Source organism: Ovis canadensis, chromosome 15 (assembly GCF_042477335.2).
Source record: "Ovis canadensis isolate MfBH-ARS-UI-01 breed Bighorn chromosome 15, ARS-UI_OviCan_v2, whole genome shotgun sequence".
NCBI lineage: Eukaryota > Metazoa > Chordata > Mammalia > Artiodactyla > Bovidae > Ovis > Ovis canadensis.
In genome coordinates, this window is record NC_091259.1 from 89470336 (window position 1) to 89496527 (window position 26192).

At 45.9% G+C, this 26192-nt stretch overlaps 1 protein-coding gene across 2 annotated transcripts in view; it reads right to left on the reverse strand.

The window, feature by feature from the left end:
* Positions 1-15070: 15070 nt before the first annotated feature.
* Positions 15071-26192, reverse strand: part of LOC138420084 (glycine N-acyltransferase-like) — a 34702-nt gene continuing 23580 nt past the window's right edge. For both annotated transcript variants that reach the window (XM_069553225.1, XM_069553224.1), the window contains 2 exons: positions 24233-24404; positions 15071-17157 (listed from right to left, as the gene is read on the reverse strand). In XM_069553225.1, coding sequence (XP_069409326.1) covers positions 16755-17157; positions 24233-24404 — 575 coding nt within the window. In that variant the 3' untranslated portion in view covers positions 15071-16754. The remainder of the gene's footprint in view (positions 17158-24232; positions 24405-26192) is intronic.

Sequence of the window (26192 nt, forward strand, 5' to 3'; positions counted from 1 at the left end):
GTTCAATCCCTGCTTGGGGAACTAGGATTCTGCAAGAGGCATGGTGTAACCACAACAAAATTAAAAAGCAAGCAGCGCAGACCCGGGACCGCCATGTAATTAATGGACATGTAGGTAAACGAGCCTCTCCAGTGGCTCACTGATGAAGAATCTGCCTGCCAGTGCAGGAGATGCAGGTTCCACGCCTGGGTCAGGAAGATCCCTTGGAGATCTCTTGGAGAAGGACGTGGCAACCCACTCAGGATTCTTGCCTGAGAAATCCCATGGATAGGAGAGCCTGGTGGGCTACACTCTTTGGGTCACAAAGAGCTGGACACGACTTAGCCACTACACGACAACATATAAGTAAATATGGAAGACACTAAACTTGCTTACTTGTGTTTCTAGAGCTCCTAGCCAGTGTTTCTCACATAGCCGGTGTTCAATAGATCTTCTCTAGTGAAAAATATTTAATTAAAAGAAATACTTGCTTAATGTAATTTAAGAACCCTCTAAGCACTGTGGATACATATAAAAACAGCATAAGCAGAGTACGTTGATTTCCTTGAACAAATAACATCTTGGGAACAAGATGGTGTGCAAGCTGTACTTAAGCCAAGATGAGATTAAAAACATCCCTGCAGGTGGAACCTGGGCCCCGGGGCCTCTGGGCCAGATAGATCGCTGTGTACCCCTGGGATGTTTCAACTGTGATCAGTAAGTATTGGTTGGAAGGAACTTTCATTTATCTCTTCTGGGAAGAAGACGGTGTGTTCTATGAGTCAGAAGAAAAATGAAATGGTTTGGTAACCAAAAAAATGATAGGTTATGACAGAGACGATGATCTATGTGCACATGATTTTCTCTTTTAATTGTGGCAAAAATATTATCTCCTTTTAAAATTTTTAACTAAAACAATGGTGAGATATTACATTTCCCAGTAACTCACATAGTTAAAGAGCCTGTGATTAATTACTTGCCAACGAGGGACTTCCCTGCTGGTCCAGTGGCTAAAACTCCACCCTCCCAATGAAGAGGTCCCGGTTCCATCCTTTGTCCAAGGAACTGAATCCCACATGTGGCAAGTAAGAGCTCTCGCTGTGCAATGAAGATCCGGCACAGGCAAATAAACAAATATTAAAAAGAATAAATAAAAACAGAGGAAGCAAGAAGAGCTAGAGAGAGGCTGTGGGCAAGACACAGCTCAGTTCAGTTCAGTTCAGTTCAGCTGCTCAGTCGTGTCTGACTCTTTGTGACCCCATGAACCGCAGCATGCCAGGCCTCCCTGTACACCATCAACTCCCAGAGTTCACTCAAACTCAAGCCCATTGAGTCGGTGATGCCATCCAACCATCTCATCCTCTGTCGTCCCCTTCTCCTGTCCTCAATCTTTCTCAGCATCAGGGTCTTTTCCAATGAGTCAACTCTTCACATGAGGTGGCCAAAGTACTGGAGTTTCAGCTTCAACATCAGTCCTTCCAATGAACACCCAGCACTGATCTCCTTTAGAATGGACTGGTTGGATCTCCTTGCAGTCCAAGAGACTCTCAAGAGTCTTCTCCAACACCACAGTTCAAAAGCATCAGTTCTTCAGCACTCAGCTTTCTTCACAGTCCAACTCTCAGATCCATACATGACCCCTGGAAAAACCATAGCCTTGACTAGACGGACCTGAGTTGGCAAAGTAATGTCTCTGCTTTTGAATATGCTGTCTAGGTTGGTCATAACTTTCCTTCCAAGGAGTAAGCGTCTTTTAATTTCATGGCTGCAGTCACCATCTGCAGTGATTTTGGAGCCCCCCAAAATTGTCACTGTTTCCCCGTCTGTTTGCTGTGAAGTGATGGGACCAGATGCAGTGGTCTAGACATAAGCCCTTACCTAGTCTTGGGAGGGACTTCCTTTCGCTCTTGCCGTGTCCTGTTCCAAAGGAATGAAGAAATGTTCACTGCGTGAAATGAACACATGAACAAATTGTCACAGTGAAAAGCAAGCTATAAAATCAATAGACTTTATTTTAAAGTCCTTGTCAATGGGAACAGTAACACAAGTGATGGGTCACTGTGCTGCCAAGCAGTTCAGAGTGGATGTAAAGTTTTCCACACTCTGTCTCCACTCACATGGCTGAAAAAAAAAAAAAAAAAAAAAAACAACCCTTTGCAGGAGGTGATGGCGAGCACTGTGGCTTCTGTTCCGAGTTGGAAAATGAGAAAGTCTCCGGCTCACCAAACAGCCTGCCAAGTGGTGTCGCTTGCTGTCTGCACTGCCCTCTGCTGGTCGATGGTGCCCATGGCATGGAGGAGCACTCCAGGCTTTCAGAATGGAATCCACTGGGCCATTTATTTCATTGTCACTGACTTTTAAACACCAGGAGGGGGTGGGGAGGGAAGGTGGGGCAGGAGAGGGCGGGATATTTACCATGTTGGGTGATAGCTCAGGATTCCCGTCAGATCCCAACATATGGAAGCTGGGAGGGCAGGATCCTGTCCGTCAGAAATCTCAGGCTCTCTAGCTCAGTTTGGTTCAGTCGCCCAATCATATCTGACTCTCTGTGACCCCGTGGACTGCAGCACGTCAGGCCTCCCTGTCCATCACCAACTCCTGGAGCTTGCTCAAACTCATGTCCATTGAGTCGGTGATCGGTGATGCCATCCAACCATCTCACCCTCTGTTGTCCCCTTCTCCTCCCGCCTTCAATCTTTCCCAGCATCAATCAGGGTCTTTTCAAATGAGTCAGTTCTTTGCATCAGGTGGCCAAAGCATTGGAGTTTCAGCATCAGTCCTTCAGGACTGATGCCCTTTAGGATGGACTGGTTGGATCTCCTTGCAGTCCAAGGGACTCTCAAGAGTCTGCTCCAACATCACAGATCAAAAGCATCAGTTCTTCAGTGCTCAGCTTTCTCTCCTTCCCACCAAAATGCCAACATTCACTCACCAAGGCAGCACAGGGATATCCAGGGATGAAAGTTTAGACACACATTATATGAATTCAGCATGTGAGAGCTAGCACACGATATTTGCCTGTCTCTGTCTGACTTACTTCATTTCGTGTAATCATCTCTAGGTCTACCCGTGTTGCTGCAAATGACGTTGTCTCATACTTTCTTTATGGCTGATAAACATTCCAAACTTTATGGCTGAGAAATGCTAATCTGCTTTAGCCATCCATTTGTTGTTGGACACTTAGGTTGGAGAAGCAAGATGTTTTCTTCGGCCCTGGGGCAGTTTTTAAAGGCCATTCCTGTTGACCCCTACCAAAACTCTCGAGTTCTGGGCAGGAAAAGAATGACAGCATTACCATCTTTGAGATGGAGACGCTAGATGATGAAGATGAAGAGTGATTTGGCCTAACTCCCATAATTAATAAGTGGCAGAATCAGTCCTTAAAAGACAGAATTATTGAACGCTACTCCTGGAAAAAGCGTGCAAATCATCTGACCCACACATTTCATAATATACAGAAACAGATCTCTGGAGAAAGGAAGTAACTCTTTGTGGTCTCAGATCTAGTTTTAGAATTATTTTTTAATGGCTATTTATAGAAAATAAAATGCTACCTCCTTAGCGCCTGGCACCGAGTCTGGCTATTAGCAGGCATTGAATGAGGAGCAACTGAGCACCGATGATTCTAAAGTCTCCTCCCACGACCCCCTTAGTCCAGAGAATATTGATCGTAGCTGATGTCCGTACAGATGTTGTTTGGGAAACGCTGGTATATGATTTGGCGTGTTATTTAGATAAATACCATGCCAGTATGCACCGTGTGCTGAGTCGCTTCAGTCCTGTCCGACTCTGCGATCCTGTGGACTGTAGCCCGCCAGTCTCCTCTGTCCATGGGACTCTCCAGACAAGAACGCTGGAATGGGTTGCCATGCCCTCCTCCAGGGGAACTTCCCGACCCAGGGATCAAACCAGCTTCTCTTACGTCTCCTTTGTTGGCAGGTGGGTTCTTTACCACTAGCACTTGCCCGGGAAGCCCTACCCTATCAGCATATCTTCCCTAATATCTGAGACAATAACCAAAGCTAACGTTGGACATAAGTTTGCACACTGGTTTGACTTGAGAACCTGTAAAAATCACCACTGACTTGAAATCTCATCTGAAAGAGAGGAGACTATTTCAGAGTCAGACACATGGGAATCAGGTGAGCCTCGGCTGTCCTATTTGCCAGCCTTTGCTCATCCTTTCTAGGCCTCTGTTCCTTTGTTCATAACCACTGAATATTGGCATCTCCTTCCAGGGACATTATGAGGGTAAGGCGAGTGGACGTGACCCAGGGGGTTCTGGCCCCATGGGCTGCATTAGAGGGTGAGTTTCACACTTGCCCACAGAAGGTCGCATCTCCACCTTCATGAACTCAGGATTTTTTTGGTTTGTTTTCACACTTGGATTTCTCCTGTGTCCTCAGCATCTGGATACCATCTAAAGCAAGCATTTTGGCTGAAGCTTTATAAAGGACCAAGGAACATTAGGGAAATGAGAAGAGCCGGGAGAAGGGAGACTCGGAACCACCCTGTGTCATCACGTCCTTCCCTGGGACCATTTAGCAGGTCTCCAGATCCATAAAGGGGATTCCACTGGCGAGTGACAGCTTTTTCCTCTTGAGGTTTTCTCCTTCGGCCGGTCACTTCACTGCCCTCATTTCCCTAGCGACTCACACATTTATTTTATTGCTTCACCTCGTCATGCTCTTCTTCGCCGCCTGCAGGGCCTTTAGCTGCAGCATGCGGAGTCTATCAGTTGCGTCCTGTGGGCTCTCGCTCTCCAACCAGGGATTGAACCTGAGCCCTCTGCTTTGGGATCCTGGAGTCTTTGGCACTGGACCACTAGGAAAGTCAACACTCATGCATTTGAAAGGTTAGAACTTTATTATTATTTTTTATATCAACGTTCCTTTCATTATCCCCAGATAAGCTATTCTGAAGGAATGTTCCGGGAGGAATTTGTAACTTTGCACACGCTTAGCAGAATGGGCGGCATAAAGACCCTGAGATCCTTGAGAGAAGCCTGAAGAGACGAGGAGGAGAGAGATGAGGGACTAAGGGTAAACTGCCTGCGGTTCCCGTATGATTGCAGCGCCACGAGTCTGGCCTGGGCAACGATTCACAGCATCACAGCCTCTGCAGAGGTTCTATGCACACCCCCCTCGCTCCGCTTCTCCTGAGGATCTCAGGTCACCACTCATGAAGGCGCCCTTTCTTTTGGCCGAGCGTCTTTTGGGCCACACTTGGCCCAGATTGTGTGAGGTGTGTGTATGCAGCTTTCCAGCTTTCGTAGACATTTTCCAAGTGAAAGGCATTTCACTGATGCACAGTGAGTCTGCAGAATCTGGTGAGCTGGGCCTTGTCTGACCCTGATTCAGGACAAATAAAACATGTTTTCCTGTAAAACCTGGTTTTGCAATCTGTTCTCTTGGAGAGCTGGGCATCGACCCCTGAGCCACAAACTCAGTAGGTCTTTCTTCAGTGCGTGCACGCTCAGTCATGTCTGACTCTTCGTGACCCCACGGACTGTAGCCCGCCAGGCTCCTCCGACCGTGGAATTCTCCAGGCAAGAATGCTGGAGTGGGTAGCCATTCTCTTCTCCAGGGGATCTTCCCCACCCACAGATCAAACCCGAGTCTCCCACATTGCAGACAGATTCTTTACCGTCTGAATCACTAGGGAAGTCCTCAGTAGGTCTGAGCTGGACTAATTGCTCCAGATCAGAAATGCAGGCATTATGCAGTCAGTGTAGGTCCCCTGACACCTCAGGAGTGTGAAGATGAATTAAAGAATGCTTACTCAAAGCTGGAGTCGGGAAGCCAAGAAGGGAGGGCGTTCAGGCCCGTGCTCGTCACTGCAGCTTTCGTGGATCAGCAGGGACAAGGAGGATTTGCTCTCTCACCCAGCAAGAGCAGGCTGCCCTGGTCTGCAGCCAGTTACGGAGAAGGCACTGGCGACCCCCTCCAGTGCTCTTGCCTGGAAAATCCTGTGAATGGAGGAGCCTGGTGGGCTGCAGTCCATGGGGTCGCAAAGAGCTGGACACGACTGAATGACTTCACTTTCACTTTTCCCTTTCATGCATTGGAGAAGGAAATGGCAACCCATTCCAGTGTTCTTGCCTGGAGAATCCCAGGGATGGGGGAGCCTGGTGGGCTGCCGTCTATGGGGTCGCACAGAGTCAGACACGACTGAAATGACTTAGCAGCAGCAGCCAGTTAGGGCCTCCGCTGCTTCCAACTCTCCTTTTCTCCAGTGAATTTCTATTCAGAGCACCCCTCCTAACTGTCCCCTTTCTTCCTCTGGGTTGTCCCTGTTTTAACCGGTTTGTTCCTCCTGAAATCCCTCCCTGTATGCGCAATCAGTCGCTCAGTCATTGCGACCCCGTGGACTGTAACCTCCCAGGCTCCTCTATCCACGGGATTTCCCAGGGAAGAATACTGGGAGTGGGTTGCCATTTCTTTCATCAGGGGATCTTCCCGACCCAGGGATTGAACCCACGTCTCTTGCGTCTTCTGCGTTGGCAGGCAGATTCTTTATTTCTGAGCCGCCTGGGAGGCCTCAGTTCCTCTGTTCTTCTGGAATAAACTCTCTTGCTCTCTCTTTTTTTACAACGTAAACTTGCCCTTTGCTATGTTTAAGGCTGATATTTCGAAAAGAAAAGCAAGTGAAAGAGCAAACTGCCCTTGTCTAGTGAGCAAATAGTCAAACAGGAATGTATAATGTATTGCAAAAATATCTTTACCAGGAGAAAACTGAACAGGGACAGAAAATTTAAAACGGTGGGGGGAGGCAAGTAAATTTAGAAAGCTCCACTGGACTCACGTCAGACTTTCCTCCAGGGCACAAGTGGAGGAAACTCACATTCCTCCTGGTGGCGGACAGGGGATGAATTACTAAGCAGTGGTGTGAGTGTGGTGGGCTCACCTCCACTCCATGGTGTTCAAGACAACACGTGACCCACCCGAGGGGCAGCAGCTTGCTGAGCTCTGGCTGATTATTGCCTCGTGGGCAGAAGGTCTGCTTTGGCCAGATCTGAGATTTCAAGAGGACTGTGAATGAAATTCTGCATCAAAAGGACCTATTTTAAAATGTTAGCATCTGAACCAACTGTTTCCAGAAACACTACACGGACCTCAGTCCACAGACTCGAGAGCCTTGGAGGACGGGCTTCCTTCCTCTCCACCACCTGCTCCTTTGTTGCTAAGCACCTTCTTGCATATTTCTGCTTGGTGTGTTAGTTGCTGGTGGTGTGGCTCTGCAGGAAGCGAAGAATAGGACAGCTTGTTGACCTCAAGGAGCTCACGGTGTGGTAGTACAATAGGATAAGGGCAACAACTTTAACAAGAGTGCAACAGATGTGGAACAACATTCAGCCATAAAGAGAGGGATCTTGCTAGTTACAACATGGACGGAGGGCCTTCCCTGATGGTTCAGTGTCTGGGATTCCTCCTTCCAACGCAGGGGCTGCAGCTTGGATCCCTGGTTGGGGAGCTAGGATCCCATGTGTCTCTGGGCCAAAAAATCCAAAATATAAAGCAGAAGCAATATTGTAACAAATTCAACAAAGACTTAAAAAAAAACTTTAAAAAGGCAGATGGAATTGGAGGGTATTACACTCAGTGACACAAGTCAGACAGAGAAAGACATACTGTATGCTATCTCTTATATGTCGTTCAGCTGCTCAGTCGTGTCCGACTCTTTGCAACACCATGAACCGCAGCACGCTAGGCTTCCCGGTCCTTCACAATCTCCCGAAGCTTGCTCAAACCCATGTCCATCGAGTCGATGATGCTATCCAGCCATCTCATCCTCTGTCATCCCCTTCTCCTGCCTTCAACCTTTCCCAGCATCAGGGTCTTTTCCAATGAGTTGGCTCTTCACATCAGCTGACCAAAGTATTGGAGTTTCAGCTTCAGCATCAGTCCTTCCAGTGAACACCCAGGACTGAGCTCCTTTAGGATGGACTGGTTGGATCTCCTTGCAGTCCAGGGGACTCTCAAGAGTCTTCTCCAACACCACAGTTCGAAAGCGTCAGCTCTTCAGCTCTCAGCCTTCTTTACATCTCAGAGAGAGAGAAAGCAAATTGTCCAAAGCCCCACAGCTTGTCCAAACCCCAAAGCCCCGTGAGTTTCAGGTGAAGCAGTCTGGCTCTGGAGGCCGTGCACTTACCCACCACACTTGACTCTCCAGGGCCACAAACATTTGGCTCACAAGTACCAAAAACTGGGTAGATTTAAACACCTTTATTCTCTCACAGTTCTGGACTCTAACAGGCCAAAATCAAGGTGTGGGCAGGATGATACTTCCTCTGAAAGCTTTAGGGGAGAAGCCTTCCTTGCCTCTTCCAAGCACCTGGCTGCCCAGCCCTCAGTGTTCCTGGGTGGGTTGATGCCTCGTTCCAGTCTCTGCACCTCCACGGAGCTCTCTCTGTTTTCCCTGTGTGTCCGCATGCCCATGTGGCCCCTCCCCTCTGTTTGTCTCTCCCCTGTTATGAAGAGACTAATCAGTTCAATCCAGTATCTCTCCAGCCTAACTTACTCACCGCCAAGGACTCTGCAGGTGTACCTTCCTTAATGCCCTATGTTTTCTCATTTTATTCTATCCCTTTCCCGCGTGTCCGTATGTGCAGGAGCTATGTAACATCATGGAGCTGCACCATAGTTGACATTTCCTTCCCTATTGCTGCACCCTGGGATTTTGTTCTGTTCTTGCTTATGTTTGTGTAGCTTTATCAAAATCTGCTGAGAGCTCTTTACGTTTTTGAATTGTTTTCTTTGGATGAATTTCCTCTTCTGGGAATAATTGGGTCAAAGACTCTGAGTTTCTCCCCGAAGGCATTGCCTGTTGCTCTCTTCTGCCAGCTCACAGTGAGTCTGCCCAATGTCATGAAGAATCTCAGTCTCAATTGTTTTCAATCTACCTTTTGTTTATGAGGCCCAATGCTTGGCTATTGGCTTGAGTGGGCATCCCTGGAGGGTGCTCCGAATCCTATACGTTTCAGGAAACTCATTACTAGCACACCCCGCAGATTTATTTGGAAGGTTATTGGAGTATAGATGATTTACAGTGTTGTGTTAGTTTCTGCCGTACAGCAGAATGGTTGATATATGTGCATGAATATGCCTTTTCCTACGCTTTTGTCTTGTGGTTTACCACAGCATGCTGACTGTCTTTCCATGTGCTGCATAGTAAGGTCTTGTTCGTTCACTCTGTATAGAGTAGGTTGCCTCTGCTAATCCCAGACTCCCAGTCCTTCCGTCTCCTCCTCCTCCTAGCAAGCGAAAGTCTGTTCTCGACGCGGGTGAGTCCTAGTTCATAGCTGCGTCCATCTGTGTCGTATTTCAGGCTCCACAGGTAAGTGATGTTCACTGTGTGTGCCTTTCTCTTCCTGCCTGACTCTGCTTCTCATGATGGTTTCGAGGTCCATCCGTGCTGCTGCAAACGGCTATTTCATTCCTTTTTATGACTGAGTGATGTTCCGTTACGTGTATATTCCCCACGTCATTTTTCTGCATTCATCTCTTGGTGGACATTTCGGTTGTCTGTGTCTTAACTGTGTAAATGGTGCTGCTATGCGCACAGGAGAGCATGTATCTTTTTGAATGATAACTTTGTTTGGGTGTATGCTCAGGAGTGAGATTGTTGGGTCAAATGAAATTGAAAGTGAGAGTGAAGTCACTCAGTCGTGACCGACTCTATGCGACCCCGTGGACTGTAGCCCACCAGGCTCCCCTGTCCATGGGATTCCAGGCTCGTCTGTCCATGGGATTCTCCAGGCAAGAATACTGGAGTGGGTTGCCATTTCCTTCTCCAGGGGATCTTCCCCACCCAGGGATCGAACTCAGGTCTCCCGCATTGCAGGCAGATGCTTTACTGTCTGAGCCACCAAATCACCCATTGGGTCAAACGGCAACTCTGTTTTCAGTTTTATGAGGAACCTCCATACTGTTGTCCAGAGGAGCTTCACCAATTACATTTCCCTTCCCACCAACAGTGCAGGAGGATTCCCTTTTCTCCACACCCTCTCCAGCATTTATTATTTGCAGACTTTTTAATGATGGATATTCTGACCTCCCAGATTTGACTTGCATCTCTGCATCTTATATTTATGTAACTTTCTTGTGAACTACCCTGAGATAAAAGATAAGATCAGCCTTCATGAATTCTACATTTTTTAATAGTCTTCAGTTCAGTTCAGTTGCTCAGTTGCGTCCAACTCTTTGTGACCCCATGAACCGCAGCATGCCAGGCCTCCCTGTCCGTCACCAACTCCCAGAGTCCACCCAAACCCATGTCTATTGATCTGGTGATGCCATCCAGCCATCTCATCCTCTGTTGTCCCCTTCTCCTCCTGCCCTCAATCTTTCCCAGCATCAGGATCTTTTCAAATGAGTCAGTTCTCTACATCAGGTGGCCAAAGTATTGGAGTTTCAGCTTCAACATCAGTCCCTCCAATGAACACCCAGCACTGATCTCCTTTAGGATGGACTGGTTGGACCTCTCTGCAGTCCAAGGGACTCTCAAGAGTCTTCTCCAACACCACAGTTCAAAAGCATCAATTCTTCTGCACTCAGCTTTCTTTATAGTCCAACTCTCACATCCATACATGACCCCTGGAAAAACCATAGCCTTGACTAGATGGACCTTTGTTGGCAAAGTAATGTCTCTGCTTTTGAATATGCTGTCTAGGTTGGTCATAACTTTCCTTCCAAGGAGTAAGCGTCTTTTAATTTCATGGCTGCAGTCACCATCTGCAGTGATTTTGGAGCCCAGAAAAATAAAGTCTGACACTCTTTCCCCATCGATCTGCCGTGAAGTGATGGGACCAGATGCCATGATCTTATTTTTCTGAATGCTGAGCTTTAAGCCAACTTTTTCACTCTCCTCTTTCACTTTCATCAAGAGGCTCTTTAGTTCTTCTTCACTTTCTGCCATAAGGGTGGTGTCATCTGCATATCTGAGGTTATTGATATTTCTCCTGGCAATCTTGATTCCAGCTTGTGCTTCCTCCAGCCCAGCATTTCTCATGATGTACTCTGCATATAAGTTAAATAAGCAGGCTGACAATATACAGCCTTGACATACTCCTTTTCCTATTCCAGTCTGTTGTTCCATGTCCAGTTCTAACTGTTGCTTCCTGACCTGCATACAGATTTCTCAAGAGGCAGGTCAGGTGCTCTGGTATTCCCATCTCTTCCAGAATTTTCCACAGTTGATTGTGATCCACACAGTCAAAGGCTTTGGCATAGTCAATAAAGCAGAAATAGATGTTTTTCTGGAACTCTCTTGCTTTTTCCATGATCCAGAGGATGTTGGCAATTTGATCTCTGGTTCCTCTGCCTTTTCTAAAACCAGCTTGAACATCAGGAAGTTCACAGTTCACGTATTGCTGAAGCCTGGCTTGGAGAATTTTGAGCATTACTTTACTAGTGTGTGAGATGAGTGCAGTTGTGTGGTAGTGTGAGCATTCTTTGGCATTACCTTTCTTTGGGATTGGAACGAAAACTGACCTTTTCCAGTCCTTGTGGCCACTGCTGAGTTTTCCAAATTTGCTGGCCTATTGAGTGCAGCACTTTCACAGCATCATCTTTCAGGATTTGAAACAGCTCAACTGAAATTCCATCACCTCCACTAGCTTTGTTTGTAGTGACGCTTCCTAAGGCCCACCTGACTTCACAGTCCAGGATGTCTGGCTCTAGGTGAGTGGGAGTGATCACACCATCATGATTATCTGAGTTGTGAGGATCTATTGAGGATGCAGCTGAGGGCAGGGTGGCACAGCGCACGTTTCTGCTGGTCCTCGTGACCTTGGCACCTCCCTTCAGGATGCCCAGTTCTGCACAGGCCAGACTGTTGTCTCAGGGGAGAGTCTGGTTGCTGGTGTGCCAAGCTTTTCCTCCTGGTCAGGACGGGTTAGGGGGAGAGCTTCCTGCCCCAGCCCTGCTATAGCCTGAGCACCAGAGCCGGCAGCAAACAGCACCTGCACGAGGGTGATCACCTGGTCAAGAACCTACTTCTGCTGGTCTGTCTAAGCTTGAAATTTGGCTCTGCAATTGGAGGTTAAGGCCCCAACTCACACACACACACACACACACACACACACACACACACACACACGACTGAGATTTAATTTCTTAAGTAGTCAAGAGAGCTTGGTTTTTATATTGGGTGGCTTTTGTGTGAGAGTTGGTTTTTTATATTGGGTGAGGGCAGAGTTGTGTGCAGGGGTTGGGCGGCAGGAGTGGCTTAGGTGGTCTTGCCCAACTCTTTGGTTTTGTTGTATGAAGGGGCATGCTCAGGACCCTGCTTTGCCTCCCGACACCCTGGTCTTTTTTTTTTTTTTTTTCACTCCTGGCTCTAGGGGTAAAGAACATGCCTGCCAGTGCAGGAGACATAAGAGACACGGATTTCATCCCTGGCTCAGGAAGATCCCCTGGAGGAGGGCATGGCAACCCACTCCAGTATTCTTGCCTGGAGAATCCCCAAGGACAGAGGAGCCTGGTGGGCTGTGGTCCACAGGGACGCAAAGAGTTGGACACGACCGAGCGACTTAGAACACAGCACACTTCAGAAGCAGCAACTGAGTGTTTTTGGTCTTTTCATACCTTTTGGTCCATGCTGCTATTTAGTTGCTCAGTTGTGACTGACTCTTTGCAACCCCATGGACCCCAGCACGCCAGGCTTCCCTGTCCTTCACCATCTCCTGGAGTTTTGGCCCATGATTTGTCTCAGTTGCACATGCACACAGTTATTTTTAGTCCCTTAAAATTTGGTCCTCAAAATAGCACCATTGGCATTGCTTGAGAATTATTAGACTCCACACAGACTGCTTTTTAAAACAATATGCATTTCCTTTGCTTATTTTGGCCGATGTCAGGCCTTCATCACGGCTCTTGGACTCTCTGTTGCCACTCACAGGTGCCTCCCTAGCTGCTGTGGCCCCTTGGCACGTGGGATCTTATTTCCCTGACCAGTGATTGAACCCTTGCCCGCTGTATTGGAAGGCAGATTCATAGACAGTGGACCACCAGGGAAGTCTCAAAGAGCTGCCTGGAACCCCAGAACAAGTGCCTTCAGAATTCGTGGTCTGGGCTGAAAGAGCTATTATAACAGACTAATTTCTACCATGGTGTCATGGGGAAGAGCCAGTTCTGACTCTCCCTACTGCAGGTCCCCAAGCCCCTCTTCCCTTGCTGACTTCAGGGACTTTCTGGGGGCGATGCTTTAGCTGGTGCTCAAGTATAAAAAGCAGAGCTTTTATTTTGATGTGTTAAGAAAGCTGTGGGGTGGTGTTAAGGACCGTGGTGGTCCCAAGTCTTAAGCTGGTATCATTCTCTTTCCTTCTTTTTCCCTTCAAGTAGGTGCTCTTCCTCTGGCAGTGTTAGGACAGTCTTCCCAGAGAGACTCAGAGGTGAATTGTCTGGTGGCCTCACCAATGAGACTCCCGCAAGACCCTTAGTCATGTTACAGAGGATTCAGATATCTTGAAATAATGTACTGCTGCCAAGAGAGAGCCCAGTATCCTCCCTACACAGAGCCTCCCCGACTTCTGTCCCTGGTAAACCGAGCCCCTCTCTCTGGTCCGGGTGCACCCACCCTCTCCTCTCCCTATATTGCTTTCATGGACCACATAGATTAAGCTTCCACAGCCAAACAGAGAATCTCTTTATTACATGTGGACTGGAGGAGGGGGATTAAGAAAGCTCAGATTTCAGAAATCTCAACTAAAAACTGTCACTTGCTATCTGTTTCTAAAGGATGGTCATTAGCCACTGTAGTTGCTGATCCTAAACACACCCCTTGAAAAGATTTCAGGGTGGAGATCAAGAATGAGGCACTCATGCTCTGGGAAAGCTGGCAGAACAGGTCTTCAGAGAGTTAGACATTTTCAGGGAAAACTTCTATGAACCCCAATTCTTGCATCTTTCCATACTCATAAAATCGCTAGAATCATTCACCGAGGTATCTGTTCATCATGCCTAACAGTGATCTACCTAGAAGCGTGCTTGGTTGCAAGCGCCCCTGCTCTAAAATCACATACATGCTGACCTCCTGCTTTACCTTTTAGTTTTTTTTTTTTTAACTTTTTATTTTATTTTGGAGTATAATTGGTTGGACTGCAAGGAGATCCAACCAGTCCATCCTAAAGGAGGTCAGTCCTGAATATTCATTGGAGTACTGATACTGAAGCTGAAACTCCAATACTTTGACCACCTGATGTGAAGAACTGACTCATTTGAAAAGACCCTGCTGGGAAAGATTGAGGGCAGGAGGAGAAGGGGATGACAGAGGATGAGATGGTTGTATGGCATCACCAACTCAATGGACACGAGTTTGGGTAGGCTGCAGGAGTTGGTGATGGACAGGGAGGCCTGGCGTGCTGCAGTCCATGGGGTCACAAAGAGTCAGACACGACTGAGTAACTGAACTGAACTGAACTGATTATGTTAGTTTCAGCTATACAACAAAATGATTCAGTTAGACATACACATGTATCTCTTTTTTATCAAATTCTTTTCCCATTTAGAGTGTTACATAACATTAAGCAGAGTTCCCTATGTTGTACTGCTGCTGTTGCTGCTAAGCTGCTTCAGTCATGTCCGACTCTGTGCGACCCCATAGATGGCAGCCCACCAGGCTCCGCCATCCCTGGGATTCTCTAGGCAAGAACACTGGAGTGGGTTGCCATTTCCTTCTGCAATGAAAGTGAAGTCGCTCAGTTGTGTCCGACTCTTGTCGATCCCATGAACTGCAGTCCACCAGGCTCCTCCGCCCACGGGATTTTCCAGGCAAGAGTCCTGAAGTGGGGTGCCATCACCTTCTCCACCTATGTTGTACAGTAGGGCCTTGTTGGTTATCCATTTTAAATATAGCAATGTGTACCTGTCAATCCCAAATTCCCTATCCCTCTCCCCCTGCCTCCCCACAGTAACCATGAATTCTTTCTCTAAGCCTGTGAGTCTGTTTCTCTTTTGTAAATAAGTTCATCTGTATCATTTCCCCCACCCCAACCCCCTTACCTCTTTGGAGGAATTCCTCAGAGTTATCTGAGGGGCTGTCTCACAGGCTAGTCCTCAGCAAATCCTACGATAAATCTGAAACCCACAGCTTTCACCTTGTGCATTTTTATTGATATTTCAGTCGACAGGAACAATTTTTTCTTGGCTGAGTTGGGTCTCCTTCGTAATGTGTGGGCTCTTCCTGACGTCTGGACTCTTCGGTGGGGGCATGCAGGCTTTCTCTAACTGTAGCATGAAGGCTTAGCTGCCTCTTAGCATGTGGGATCACAGTTCCCTGACCAGGCATCAAACCCATGGCCTCTGCATTGGAAGGTGGACTCTTAATCACATGACCAGCAGGAAGGTCTTGACAGAAACAATGTTAGTATCTCTTTTCTGGCACAGTGTTGCTGAAACTCAGCCTCTGCTCCCCAGTGCCGAACAGCAATGTGCAGAGTTCCGAGTGAAGCAGAAACAAGTAGCTTTCGTTGTTTGACCAAAGGAGGCCAGAATGGGCTACTGCCTTGGAGACCATGTGGCCCACGCTGGACAGGGTAGAGAGGGGGTTTATAGTGTTCAGGGAGCAGGGTGTGGTCAGCATGGACAGTTCTTGGATCAGTTGGCATCAGAGTGAAGTTTCAAGCATCATCAACCTTCTCGTTTCAACCAGTGTAGGATCTTTGTTCTTACAGTCAGTGGTTTTCATTTGGACGGGGTCTTCTTCCTGTAAAAACTGCTTAGGAATGTGTGTCATGCCTTTGTCTATACCTTTCAGGGAACTGTGAGTTCAGTGATTCTGTTATGTGGCAGAATTTTATTCTAAATTGTTACCCATTCCCTAACCCAACAGTTACTCTTTGTTTCCAAATCCTCACATTTTCCAATCGTTAACTCTTGAGTTAGCATTTTACTTCAAAAGACAAGGACACAGGGGTTTGCACAGATTCAATAGATGTTGCAAAAAAGGATACTGATACCAGTCAATCTTTCTCTTTTAATTTTCTATACTGCATTGTGTGTGCGTGTGTGTGTGTGTGTGTGTGTGTGTAAATGGTTTCTCTGGTGGCTCAGTGGTAAAGAATCCACTTTCAATGCAGGAGACTCAGGTTTGATCCCTGGGCTGGGAAGATCCCCTGGAGAAGGCAATGGTAACCCAATCCAGTATCCTTGCTGGGAAATCCCATGAACAGAGCTACCTGGAGGGCTTCAGTCCATGGGGTCACAAAAGAGTCAGATACGACTTAGTGACTAAACAATAACAACACCTTTATAGATAGACAGAGAGATGTATAGTGTATTTGTATAACATATTTCATGTGATTATAATATAAGGCCTAAGAAATGACTTGAGAGAGGAAGGTTTTCAAAGATCTACTTAAAGGACAGGTCACTCTCCAGCCAATTAAAAAGTCATAGAAAGCCAGAGGGGGGGAAATCATCATAAACCCCGCAAAATATTACACCACTTCTGGCAAACTGGAAAGAGTTAATGAGCTAGGAGTCCCAGGAAGACCAATATAGAAAAGCATGCGACTAAGTATGAATCACGAGAAGGGTGCCGAAAGCATCCAGGTACCGGCAGCTGGGTGCCTGGTCTGTTTCCTACCGAGGAAACAAGGAAATTCTGGGACGTGTTTGAGCACAGAGACTGAGTCTGTCCTGTTCACCACCCATCGCTGCTCCCTCAGAGCTCAGGCCACCTCACCACCCTTCATTACACTGTGTTCTCTCTCTCTGTCGGCTCCTCCAGCCACATTCTGCATTCATTCAATGCTCTCTGTGTTCAGGGCTGCTTTACAGAGGCACATAGTTCCACTGGTTCCAGCCGCAGGGCAGGAGGATACTCTGCATGTTGGAGCATACTCTTTGCATGATGTGATTGGCCTTGTCTACGTGGGAATACAAGGGGAAGCCAAGCTTGTCCAGAGTCTGGACATGGACACAAGAGAGGTAGGAGATGAGCCCCTGGGCCCGGTACTCAGGCAGAGTGCCTGCCATCCGCAGCTCTCCCGTCTGGTCCATCAGCATCCAGGACACAGGAGTCCCCTCGGGCCCCAGCAGGCACGAGCTGGGGAAGGTCTGGATACAGCGCTCGATAAACCTCCGGCTCCTTTCATTGCCACCGAAATACCAGAGCTTGTTCACCAAGACAGCATGGGCAGGATCCAGGGTTGAGAGTGTCAGCATCTTTGGGTGGCTATTGGGAATTAAAGGAAAGAAGAGCCATAACATCGAAATGGTGTACAAGCCTTATGTCCCTGTCCTTTGAAGTCAAGGCTTTTACTTTAGCCCCCCAGGCTTCCCCAGAATCTCAAAAGACTATCTCAAGGGTTCATGGCCGAGGGGGCTCCCCTGGTGGCTCAGGGGTAGAGAATCCACCTGCAGGTGCAGGAGATACGGGTTTCGGTCCCTGGCCTGGAAGAGCCCATGTACATGGAACAGTGAAGGCTTTGTGCCACAAGAACAGAATCCACACTCTAGAGCTCATGGGCAGCTACTGAGTCCACACACCCTAGAGCCACGCTCTGCACAAACAGAAGCCTGTGTACTATGACGACAGAGTAGCCCCTGGTCACCGCACTGAGAGAAAACCTGCCCAGCAACAGTGACCCAGCACAGCCAAAACAAATAATCAATAAAACCTTTTTTTTTTAAAAGAGTTAATGGAGAGATCAAATCATGATGGAGGAATAGAAGGACAAGCACTCATCTCCTACCGCAAGAGCACCAAAATCGCAGCTAGCTTTTGAACGTCATTGACAAGAGAACGCTGAAACCCACCAAAAATAGGCTGCCCATGCTGAAGAAACTGAAGCTGAATGGTTCTGTGAAGACCTACAAAACCTTCTAGAATTAACACCCCAAAAAGATGTCCTTTTCTTTATAGGAGACTGGAATGCAAAAGTAGGAAGTCAAGAGCTACCTGGAGTAATAGGCAAGTTCGGCCTTGGAGTACAGAATGAAGCAGGCCAAAGGCTAAAAGAGTTTTGCCAAGAGAACGCACTGGTCACAGCAAACACCCTCTTCCAACAACACAAGAGAAGACTCTACACATGGACATCACCAGACAGTCAACACCAAAATCACACAGATTATATACTTTGCAGCCAAAGATGGAGAAGCTCTATACAGTCAGCAAAAACAAGACCAGGAGCTGACTGTGGCTCAGATCATGAACTCCTTATTGCAAAATTCAGACTTAAATTTAAGAAAGTGGGGAAGACCAGTAGGCCATTTAGGTATGAAATAAATTAAATCCCTTATGATTATACAGTGGAAGTGGTAAACAGATTCAAGGGATTAGATCTGATAGACAGAGTGCCTGAAGAACTATGGACGGAGGTTTGTAACACTGTACAGGAGGCAGTGATCAAAACCATCCCCAAGAAAGAGAAATGGAAAAAACCAAAATGGTCATCCAAGGAGGCCTTACAAATAGCTGAGAAAAGAAGAGAAGCAAAAGGCAAAAGAGAAAAGGAAAAATATACCCACCTGAATGCAGAGTTCCAAAGAATAGCAAGGAGAGACAAGAAAACCTTCCTCAGTGATCAATGCAAAGAAATAGAGGAAAATCATAGAATGGGAAAGACTAGGTATCTCTTCAATAAAATTGGAGATCCAAAGGAAACATTTCAAGCAAAGATGGGCACAATAAAGGACAGAAACTGTAAGAACCTGACAGGAGCAGAAGAGATTAACAGAAGTTGGCAAGAATACACAGAACTATACAAAAATGGTCTTCATGACCCACACAAAGGTGTGACCGCTCATCTAGAGCCAGACGTCTTGGAGTATAAAGTCAAGTGGGCCTTAGGAAGCATTACTATGAACAAAGCAAGTGGAAGTGATGGAATTCCAACTGAGTTATCTAATATCCTAAAAGATGATGCTGAGAAAGTGCTGCACTCAATATGACAGCACATTTGGAAAACTCAGGAGTGGCCACAGGACTGGAAAAGGTCAGTTTTCATTCCAATCCCAAAGAAAGGCAATGCCAAAGAATGCTCAAACTATCACAGAATTGCACTCATTTCACATGCCAGCACGGTAATGTTCAAAATCCTTCAAGCTAGGCTCCTAACAGTACGTGAACCAAGAACTTCCAGATGTACAATCAGGATTGAGAAAAGGCAGAGGAACCAGAAATCAAATGGTCAACATCTGTTGGATCATAGAAAAAGCAAGAGAATTCCAGAAAAACATATATATCTGCTTCATTGACTACACTAAAGCTTTTGACTGTGTGGATCACAACAAACTCTGGAAAATTCTTAAAGAGGTCTGAATACCAGATCACCTTACTTGCCTCCTGAGAAACCTGTATGCAGGTCAAGAAGGAACAGTTAGAACCAAACATGGAATAATAGACTGGTTCAAAGTTGGAATAAGAGTATGTCAAGACTATATATTTTCATCCTGCTTATTTAAGTTATATGTAGAGTACATCATGTGGAATGCCAGGCTGGATGAAGCACAAGCTGGAATCAAGAGTGACAGGAGAAATATCAACAACTTCAGATATACAGATGACACCACCTCAACGGCAGAAAGCGAAGAGGAACTGAAGAGCCTCTTGATGAACATGAAAGAGGAGAGTGAAAAAGCTGGGTTAAAGCTCAACATTAAAAAAACTAAGATTATGGCATCTGGTCCCATCACTTCATGGCAAATAGATGTGGGAAAAGTGGAAAAAGTGATTGACTTTGTTTTCTTGGGCTCTAAAATCACTGCAGATGGTGACTGCAGCCATGAAATTAAAAGACGCTTGTTCCTTGGAAGAAAAGCTATGATCAACCTAGACAGCATATTAAAAAGCAAAGACATCACTTTGCCAACAAAGTGATGCCTATAATCAAAGCTATGGTTTTTCCAGTAGTCACGTACAGATGTGAGAGTTAGACCATAAAGAAGGCTGAGTATTGAAGAGTTGATGCTTTTGAGCTGTGGTGCTGGAAATGACTCCCTTGGACAGCAAAGAGATCAAAACAGTCAATTCTAAAGGACATCAATCCTGACTATTCATTGGAAGGAGTGATACTGAAGCTGAAGCTCCAATACTTTGGCCACTTGATGTTAAGAGCCAACTCGCTGGAAAATACCCTGATGCCGGGAAATATTGAGGGCAGGAGGAGAAAGGGCCAACAGAGGGCTGAGATGGTTGGATGGCATCACTCGGACATGAATTAACCAAATTCTGGGAGATAATGAGGAAAGGGGAGCCTGGGGTGCTGAAGTCCATGGGGTGGCAGATAGCTGGACACCGCTTAGTGCTTGGACTGCAGCAGGAGCCTGTAGACCCCAGGACTGGCTCATCCCAGGCTGAACAGCGAATAGGGAGGACGCACAGCCCCACCCATCAGCTGAGAGTTGGACTGAAGTTTTCCTGAGAGCCAGAAGATCTAGGTTTTTCCACCTCCCATCAGCCTCATCCACCAGAGGGCGTGTAGGAGAAGTGATAAGTCAGTCCTGCAGCCACCAGAACAAAGCCATAACCACAGAGAGTCAATCAGCATGAAACGGGGGAGAATTCTCTCTCGGATGAAAGAACAAGATAAAACCCCAGGAAAATAACTAAATGAAGTGCAGATAGGCAGCCTTGCAGAAAAATAATTCAGAATAATGATAGTGCAGATGACCCACGTTCTTGGGAAACGGAAGGAGAAGATGCAAGAAGTGTTTACAAGAGACCTAGACGAACTAAAGCACAGACAGAGAGGAGCAGTACCCTGGGAGAAATCAAGAGCAGAATAACTGGGGCAGGAGAGCAGGTAAGCAGCCTGGGAGACAGAATGGTGGGATCACTGCTGTAAAATGGAATACAGGAAAAAGAGTGGAAAGAAAAACTTAAGATAGCCTGAGTCCCCTGGGACAGCACTAAACACACCAACATTTGCATTATAGAGGTCCTGGAAAGAGAAGAGAGAGAGAGATAAAGGACCTGGGAAAATATTTGAAGAGATAATAGCTGACAACTCCTCTAATATGGGAAAAGGAATAGTCAACCACGTCCAGGAAGCACTGAGCCTCAGGCAGGCTAAATCCAAGGAGGAACACACTGAGACACATAGTACTCAAACTGCTGACAAAAATTCCAGACAAAGATAAAGTATTAAAAGCAACAAGAGAAAAGAATGACAAATAACACACAAGGGAACTCCCATAAGGTTATAAGCTGATTTCTCAACAGAAACTCTGCAAGCCAGAAGGGAATGGCATGATATATGTAAATTGATGAATAGGAATAGCCTACAACCAAGAGTATGCTACCCAACATTCAGATTTCACTCATTCAGACTCTCGTTCAGATTTCACGGAGAAATCAAAAGCTTTCCAGACAAGCAAAAGTTAAGAGAATTCAGCACCAGCAAAACAGCTTCACAGCAGATGCTAAAGGAGCTTCTCTAGGCGGGAAGCCCAAGAGAAGGAAGAGACCTAAACAGTTAAGCAAATGACAATAGGGTCCTACATATCAATAATCGCATTAACTGTAAATAGATTAAATGCAGCAACAAAAAGACACAGATTGGCTGGATGCATGTAAACATGCGGCTGTGTTCACTTCCACTTACCACGTCACTCTACTTAACCCCCGAAATTGTACACAGTTATTCTATCCTGGTAGATTAATCGTGCTTCCCTTATGGCTTGCCAGTGTAATTATCTTTTATTTTCAGTCTGGCTATTACTTGTGAAAACTGATAAACATCTTTCACTACTGTGATTACGTGGCTAGTGTTCATTTTAATACCACTGCATCACGATCGGTCAACAGAAACTAACAGGCTTCTCTATCACTAAAACTACCACTTAGTAGAAAAACTTGTAATCACTTTTTAAAATCCAGCCGCATATCAGAATTATCTTGGAATTTCTTGGACAACGCAAATCTGCCCAGAGCTCCAGATGTGACTGTAACGAGCTGCCATGTTTAGAAACAGCTGGCCTATGCGGTGTTTCACTTCTATCCAGTTTGTTTCACTTTCTTCTGTTTCATAGTCAGTGATCCCATTTCGTTCAGCTGATGGTCTCCAGCTTCTCCATCTCCTTCTTTGTTGGTCCTTCTCTAGCCTTTATCGAGTGAGGTAGAAAAGCTTCTGTATACTATATATACATATATATATTAAGCATGATATACGTATTTTAGAAAACATGAAATTTTGCTTAAATATTTGACGTTTTTGGTTCCATTTGTTTGACTAGGTATGAATAGCATGTTAGATTTCTAATTCATATTCACTCAAAATTTTGACATAGTTTCATATATTCTGGCATCTAGTATTATTGCTAAAAATCTAGAAAGCTTATTATCTTTTGTTATTAAAAACTTTTGAATGAGGCTAGAAACTTCTAATTCAATTATGAAAATATAAATAGGTATTATGTTGTAAAAACCAACAGGAGATTAACATGTAATACAGTATTATTGAAGTATAGATTTTACTCAAATTTTATAAAATTTTATGCTAGTGTCTATTATTTATTTTCACGCCTTATTCAAGATTCTACATTGTGCTTAGCTGCATTGAGTAGCTTCAGCTGCACGCAGTGAATCCTGATAGATTCCCTTCTTATTCTTTCACTAATATTTTCCAGCTTTCCTCGTCATGGTTTCTTAGACACACTCATCATATAAAAGTGGACATTTTACTTCTAACTGCATGGGGTTTAAATTATCCTTGATGTTAATTTCTTACACTGATATTAATTTCTCATTTAAATGCTTTCTTCTCTGCAATCACCCTCTGTTTTTTCAGTCTTTTAACCTTCTTGAGGCTTTCAATGGCTAAGTCAAAGATCTCTCTCAGTAAATGTCCCATTGCATTTGAAAACATGTGGGTTATTTTCAAATTTCTTTTGATGTTGATTTTGAACATAATTTCACAGTGAGAAGAGAACAGGCCCCGTGTGATTTCAATACCTTTAGACCATGAAACTTTTTCACCTCGTTATGTATCCCACTGTCTCCTCATTTACAGTCTATGGGAACTTGAATAGAATTTGTACCCTGCTGCTGTGTGAAAGTCGTATAAATCTTAATTATGTTGAAATGGTTTATAGTGATTTTCATGTCTACTATATCCTTCTAATTTTGTGTCTATTCATTTATTAATTTTTGAGAGTTTGATGTTGAAACTCCAACTAAAAATCTTAGTTTATCTACTTTAAAAAATCACTTGTAATATATAGTGGAACAATAGGTAACTTTCTTCTGTACTTTCCAAGTCCCCTGTAAACATGTCATCACACTGCCATAATTTTAAAAATTAAAAAAAATTTTTTTAAGAGTTAATGATTAGGATCTGTAGCTATAGAAACAGAACAGCTGTTGACTTAGAAACTATTAACAGTTTAGACTAGAGACTGGCCACAGAGCCAAATCAGGGAAGTGACATATAGATAAAGGCCTGATGCACATTCCCAAGCCGTCTTTACAGGAAGCAGACCCCCTCCAGATGAGCGCTTCTGACCGCAGGAACATAGACCCCAGCCTGGTCAAAACCAGGAGGCTGATTTTGCTTGTAACTTTTCGCGGCGGCAACCAGAGAGCCGCGCACAAGGTGACCGTGCCCTCTGCAGCCCTCCTGCTCACGCCGCCGTGCCCTCTGCAGCCCTCCTGCTCACGCCGCCTTAAGCTCCTTCCCTGAAAACCACTGGGCGGTCGAGTCTTTTGAGCTCGAGCTGCCCATCGGACCCCTGGACACACTGCTCCCCTCACCCCATGTAAGGAGCCAGCCCCCCAGCCTCAGCAAGCAAGGGGAAACTGTTGCTTGTCTTCACCCCCACCTGCTGCAGCAGGGGCATCAGTGAAGCTCTGCTTGAATTTCTAGTCAGGCTTCTAATCTATGTCTGTTGCTTGGAGAAGGCCAAGCACCCTGGTCAGTATCAAAGTGACATGCCCAGAGCCACCAGAATGTGGAGGAAGCAAGGATGAATTCTCTCCTAGGGGCTTTGAAGGGAACACAGGCTTGCCAGCTCCTGGACTTGGGATCCTGGCCTCCACAACCAGAAGGATAGCTTTCTGCTGTTCGAATCCACCCCAGTCTATTGTGCATTTTCGTGACTGTCCTAAGAGACTAATGCGCTGGCTACTTCAGCGGTAACAGATACGACGTTTTCGGTTCGGTTTTGTTTTATCCTGCCATGTGGCTTGTGGGCGTGATCTTAACTACTTCTCAGACCAGACGGACTAAACCTTGGCAGGCAGTGAAAGTGTGGAGTCCTAACCGCTGGACCGCCAGGGGATTCCCCAGAGCAGATTCTGTCAGACTTACCTGGGTTTGTGTTTATCACCGTTGACTGATACACTTTTTGCCTCCAGCAGAGAAGCAGCCAATTTCTTTCCGGCCTCAGAGGTCATATAGAGAAAGCACTGTGTTTGCTTGACCTTGCCCGATTTAGTAGCTGCAAGATTTTTTATCACGTCATCCAAGCTGGACTGTGAGCCTAGATGGAGGAAATGAAGAATCGTATGAGATATCATTGTTCATTTAAACGTCAGGAAAAAGCCATCCAGTGACTGCAAGGTTTGTGGGTTTCGAATGATTAAAGCTCACGTTCCATCATGAAAAGACGTCTATGGGATAATAGTAAGTCACTCTCACACTTAAAAGAAATACATTTGCAAAGTTGAAATAGAGACACAGACATAGAGAACAGACATATAGATTCCAAAGGGTCAAAGTGGAGGACGGGGTGAATTGGGAGATGGGGATGCCGCATATGCAGTACTACGAGATGACTAACGAGGGCCTACCACAGCGCGCAGCGAGGTACGCGGTGCTCTGTGCTGATCTAAACGGCAAGGAAATCCAAAGAAGCGCTGATGCGTGTGCATACATATGGCCCATTCACTTTGCTGTGCAGCAGAAACTGACGCAGCAGTATAAAGCCATGAACTCCAGTTAAAAAAATAAAAATCGGGCAGACACTACAATTGCTGAACACATCACAGCACAGTTATGCTCATCAAAGGCGATGAGGTAAAGATAATCACCAACACTTGTTGAATTTATTTAACAATTCTATGCTGTAGGTTGCTGCTATAATGGTCCCAGGTTTTTCTTCGCTATCTGGACTTTTTTCTGCTGGCCTGACTTCTGGGATTGACTGTGAAACTTGTTTGGGCCAAGGGAGCGATAGCAAATGTGACGAGGAAGAAGCTTGGAAAGTGACTGTGGATGGAGTCGGCCTTTTCTCTCTGCTCTTAAGAACCTTGGGTGACTGCTGTACATACGTCACCCAGACCACTGCACGGCACAGCCAGCAGCCAGGACAGATGAAGCCAGCGTCAACAGCCGGCCTCCAGATTGTGGCTAGCTTAGTCCTGCCAGCTCACGGACAACCCCCAGCTGACTGCAGTCTCATGGGTGACCCCAGCAGAGACCAGCGGAAGAAGCATCCAGCCAAGTCTCGTACAAACTGCTGACCCACAACATGGGAGCTAATAAACAATTGTGTTTTACGGTCACTGTTTTGAGGTGGTTTCAAAACCCGACTGATAAAACCAGGCTTGGGGCCAAGCATTTCTTATTCAAGAGCTCACTTAATCTTTAAAACATACCCCTATGTTTTGGGTACTATTATAATTGCTATTTTTACTCATCAGAAGACTGATCCACAGAGCTGTTGTTCCTTGTCTTAGACCACACAACTACTAACAGGCCTAACAAGGTCACAACTTCAGCTAGTCTGACTCCAGAGAACACATTTTTTTATTTTTTTGGCTACACTATAAGGCTTGTGGGATCTTAATTCCCTCACCAGGGATCGAACCTGGGTCCCTGGCAGTGAGAGCAGAGTCCTAACCACTGACTGCCAGGGAATTCCCAAACATATTTGTGCCCACTAAATTCCTCCTCTGTAGTAAGGGTGAGATAGACTCCGTGGAGGTGAGGCAGACAGGAGTTCTGCTCCCGTATCATCGATCCTGGAATAAACCATGAATTTTTGCTGTTGTTCAGTCGCTGTCGTGTCTGACTCTTTACGACCCGTGGGCTGTAGCACGCCAGGCTCCTCTGTCCTCCACTATCTGCCAGAGTTTGATCACATCCATGTCCATTGAGTTGTGGTGCTTTCTAACTATTTCATCCTCTGCCACTGTCTTCTTTTGCCTTCAGTCTTTCCCAGCTTCAGGTCTTAATTCCAATGAGTAGAATCAGGTAGCCGTGAACTTTTAACTATTAAGAAATTCTATTGCTCATGATTTCCTGTGTAAACCCCATACCCGGCAGT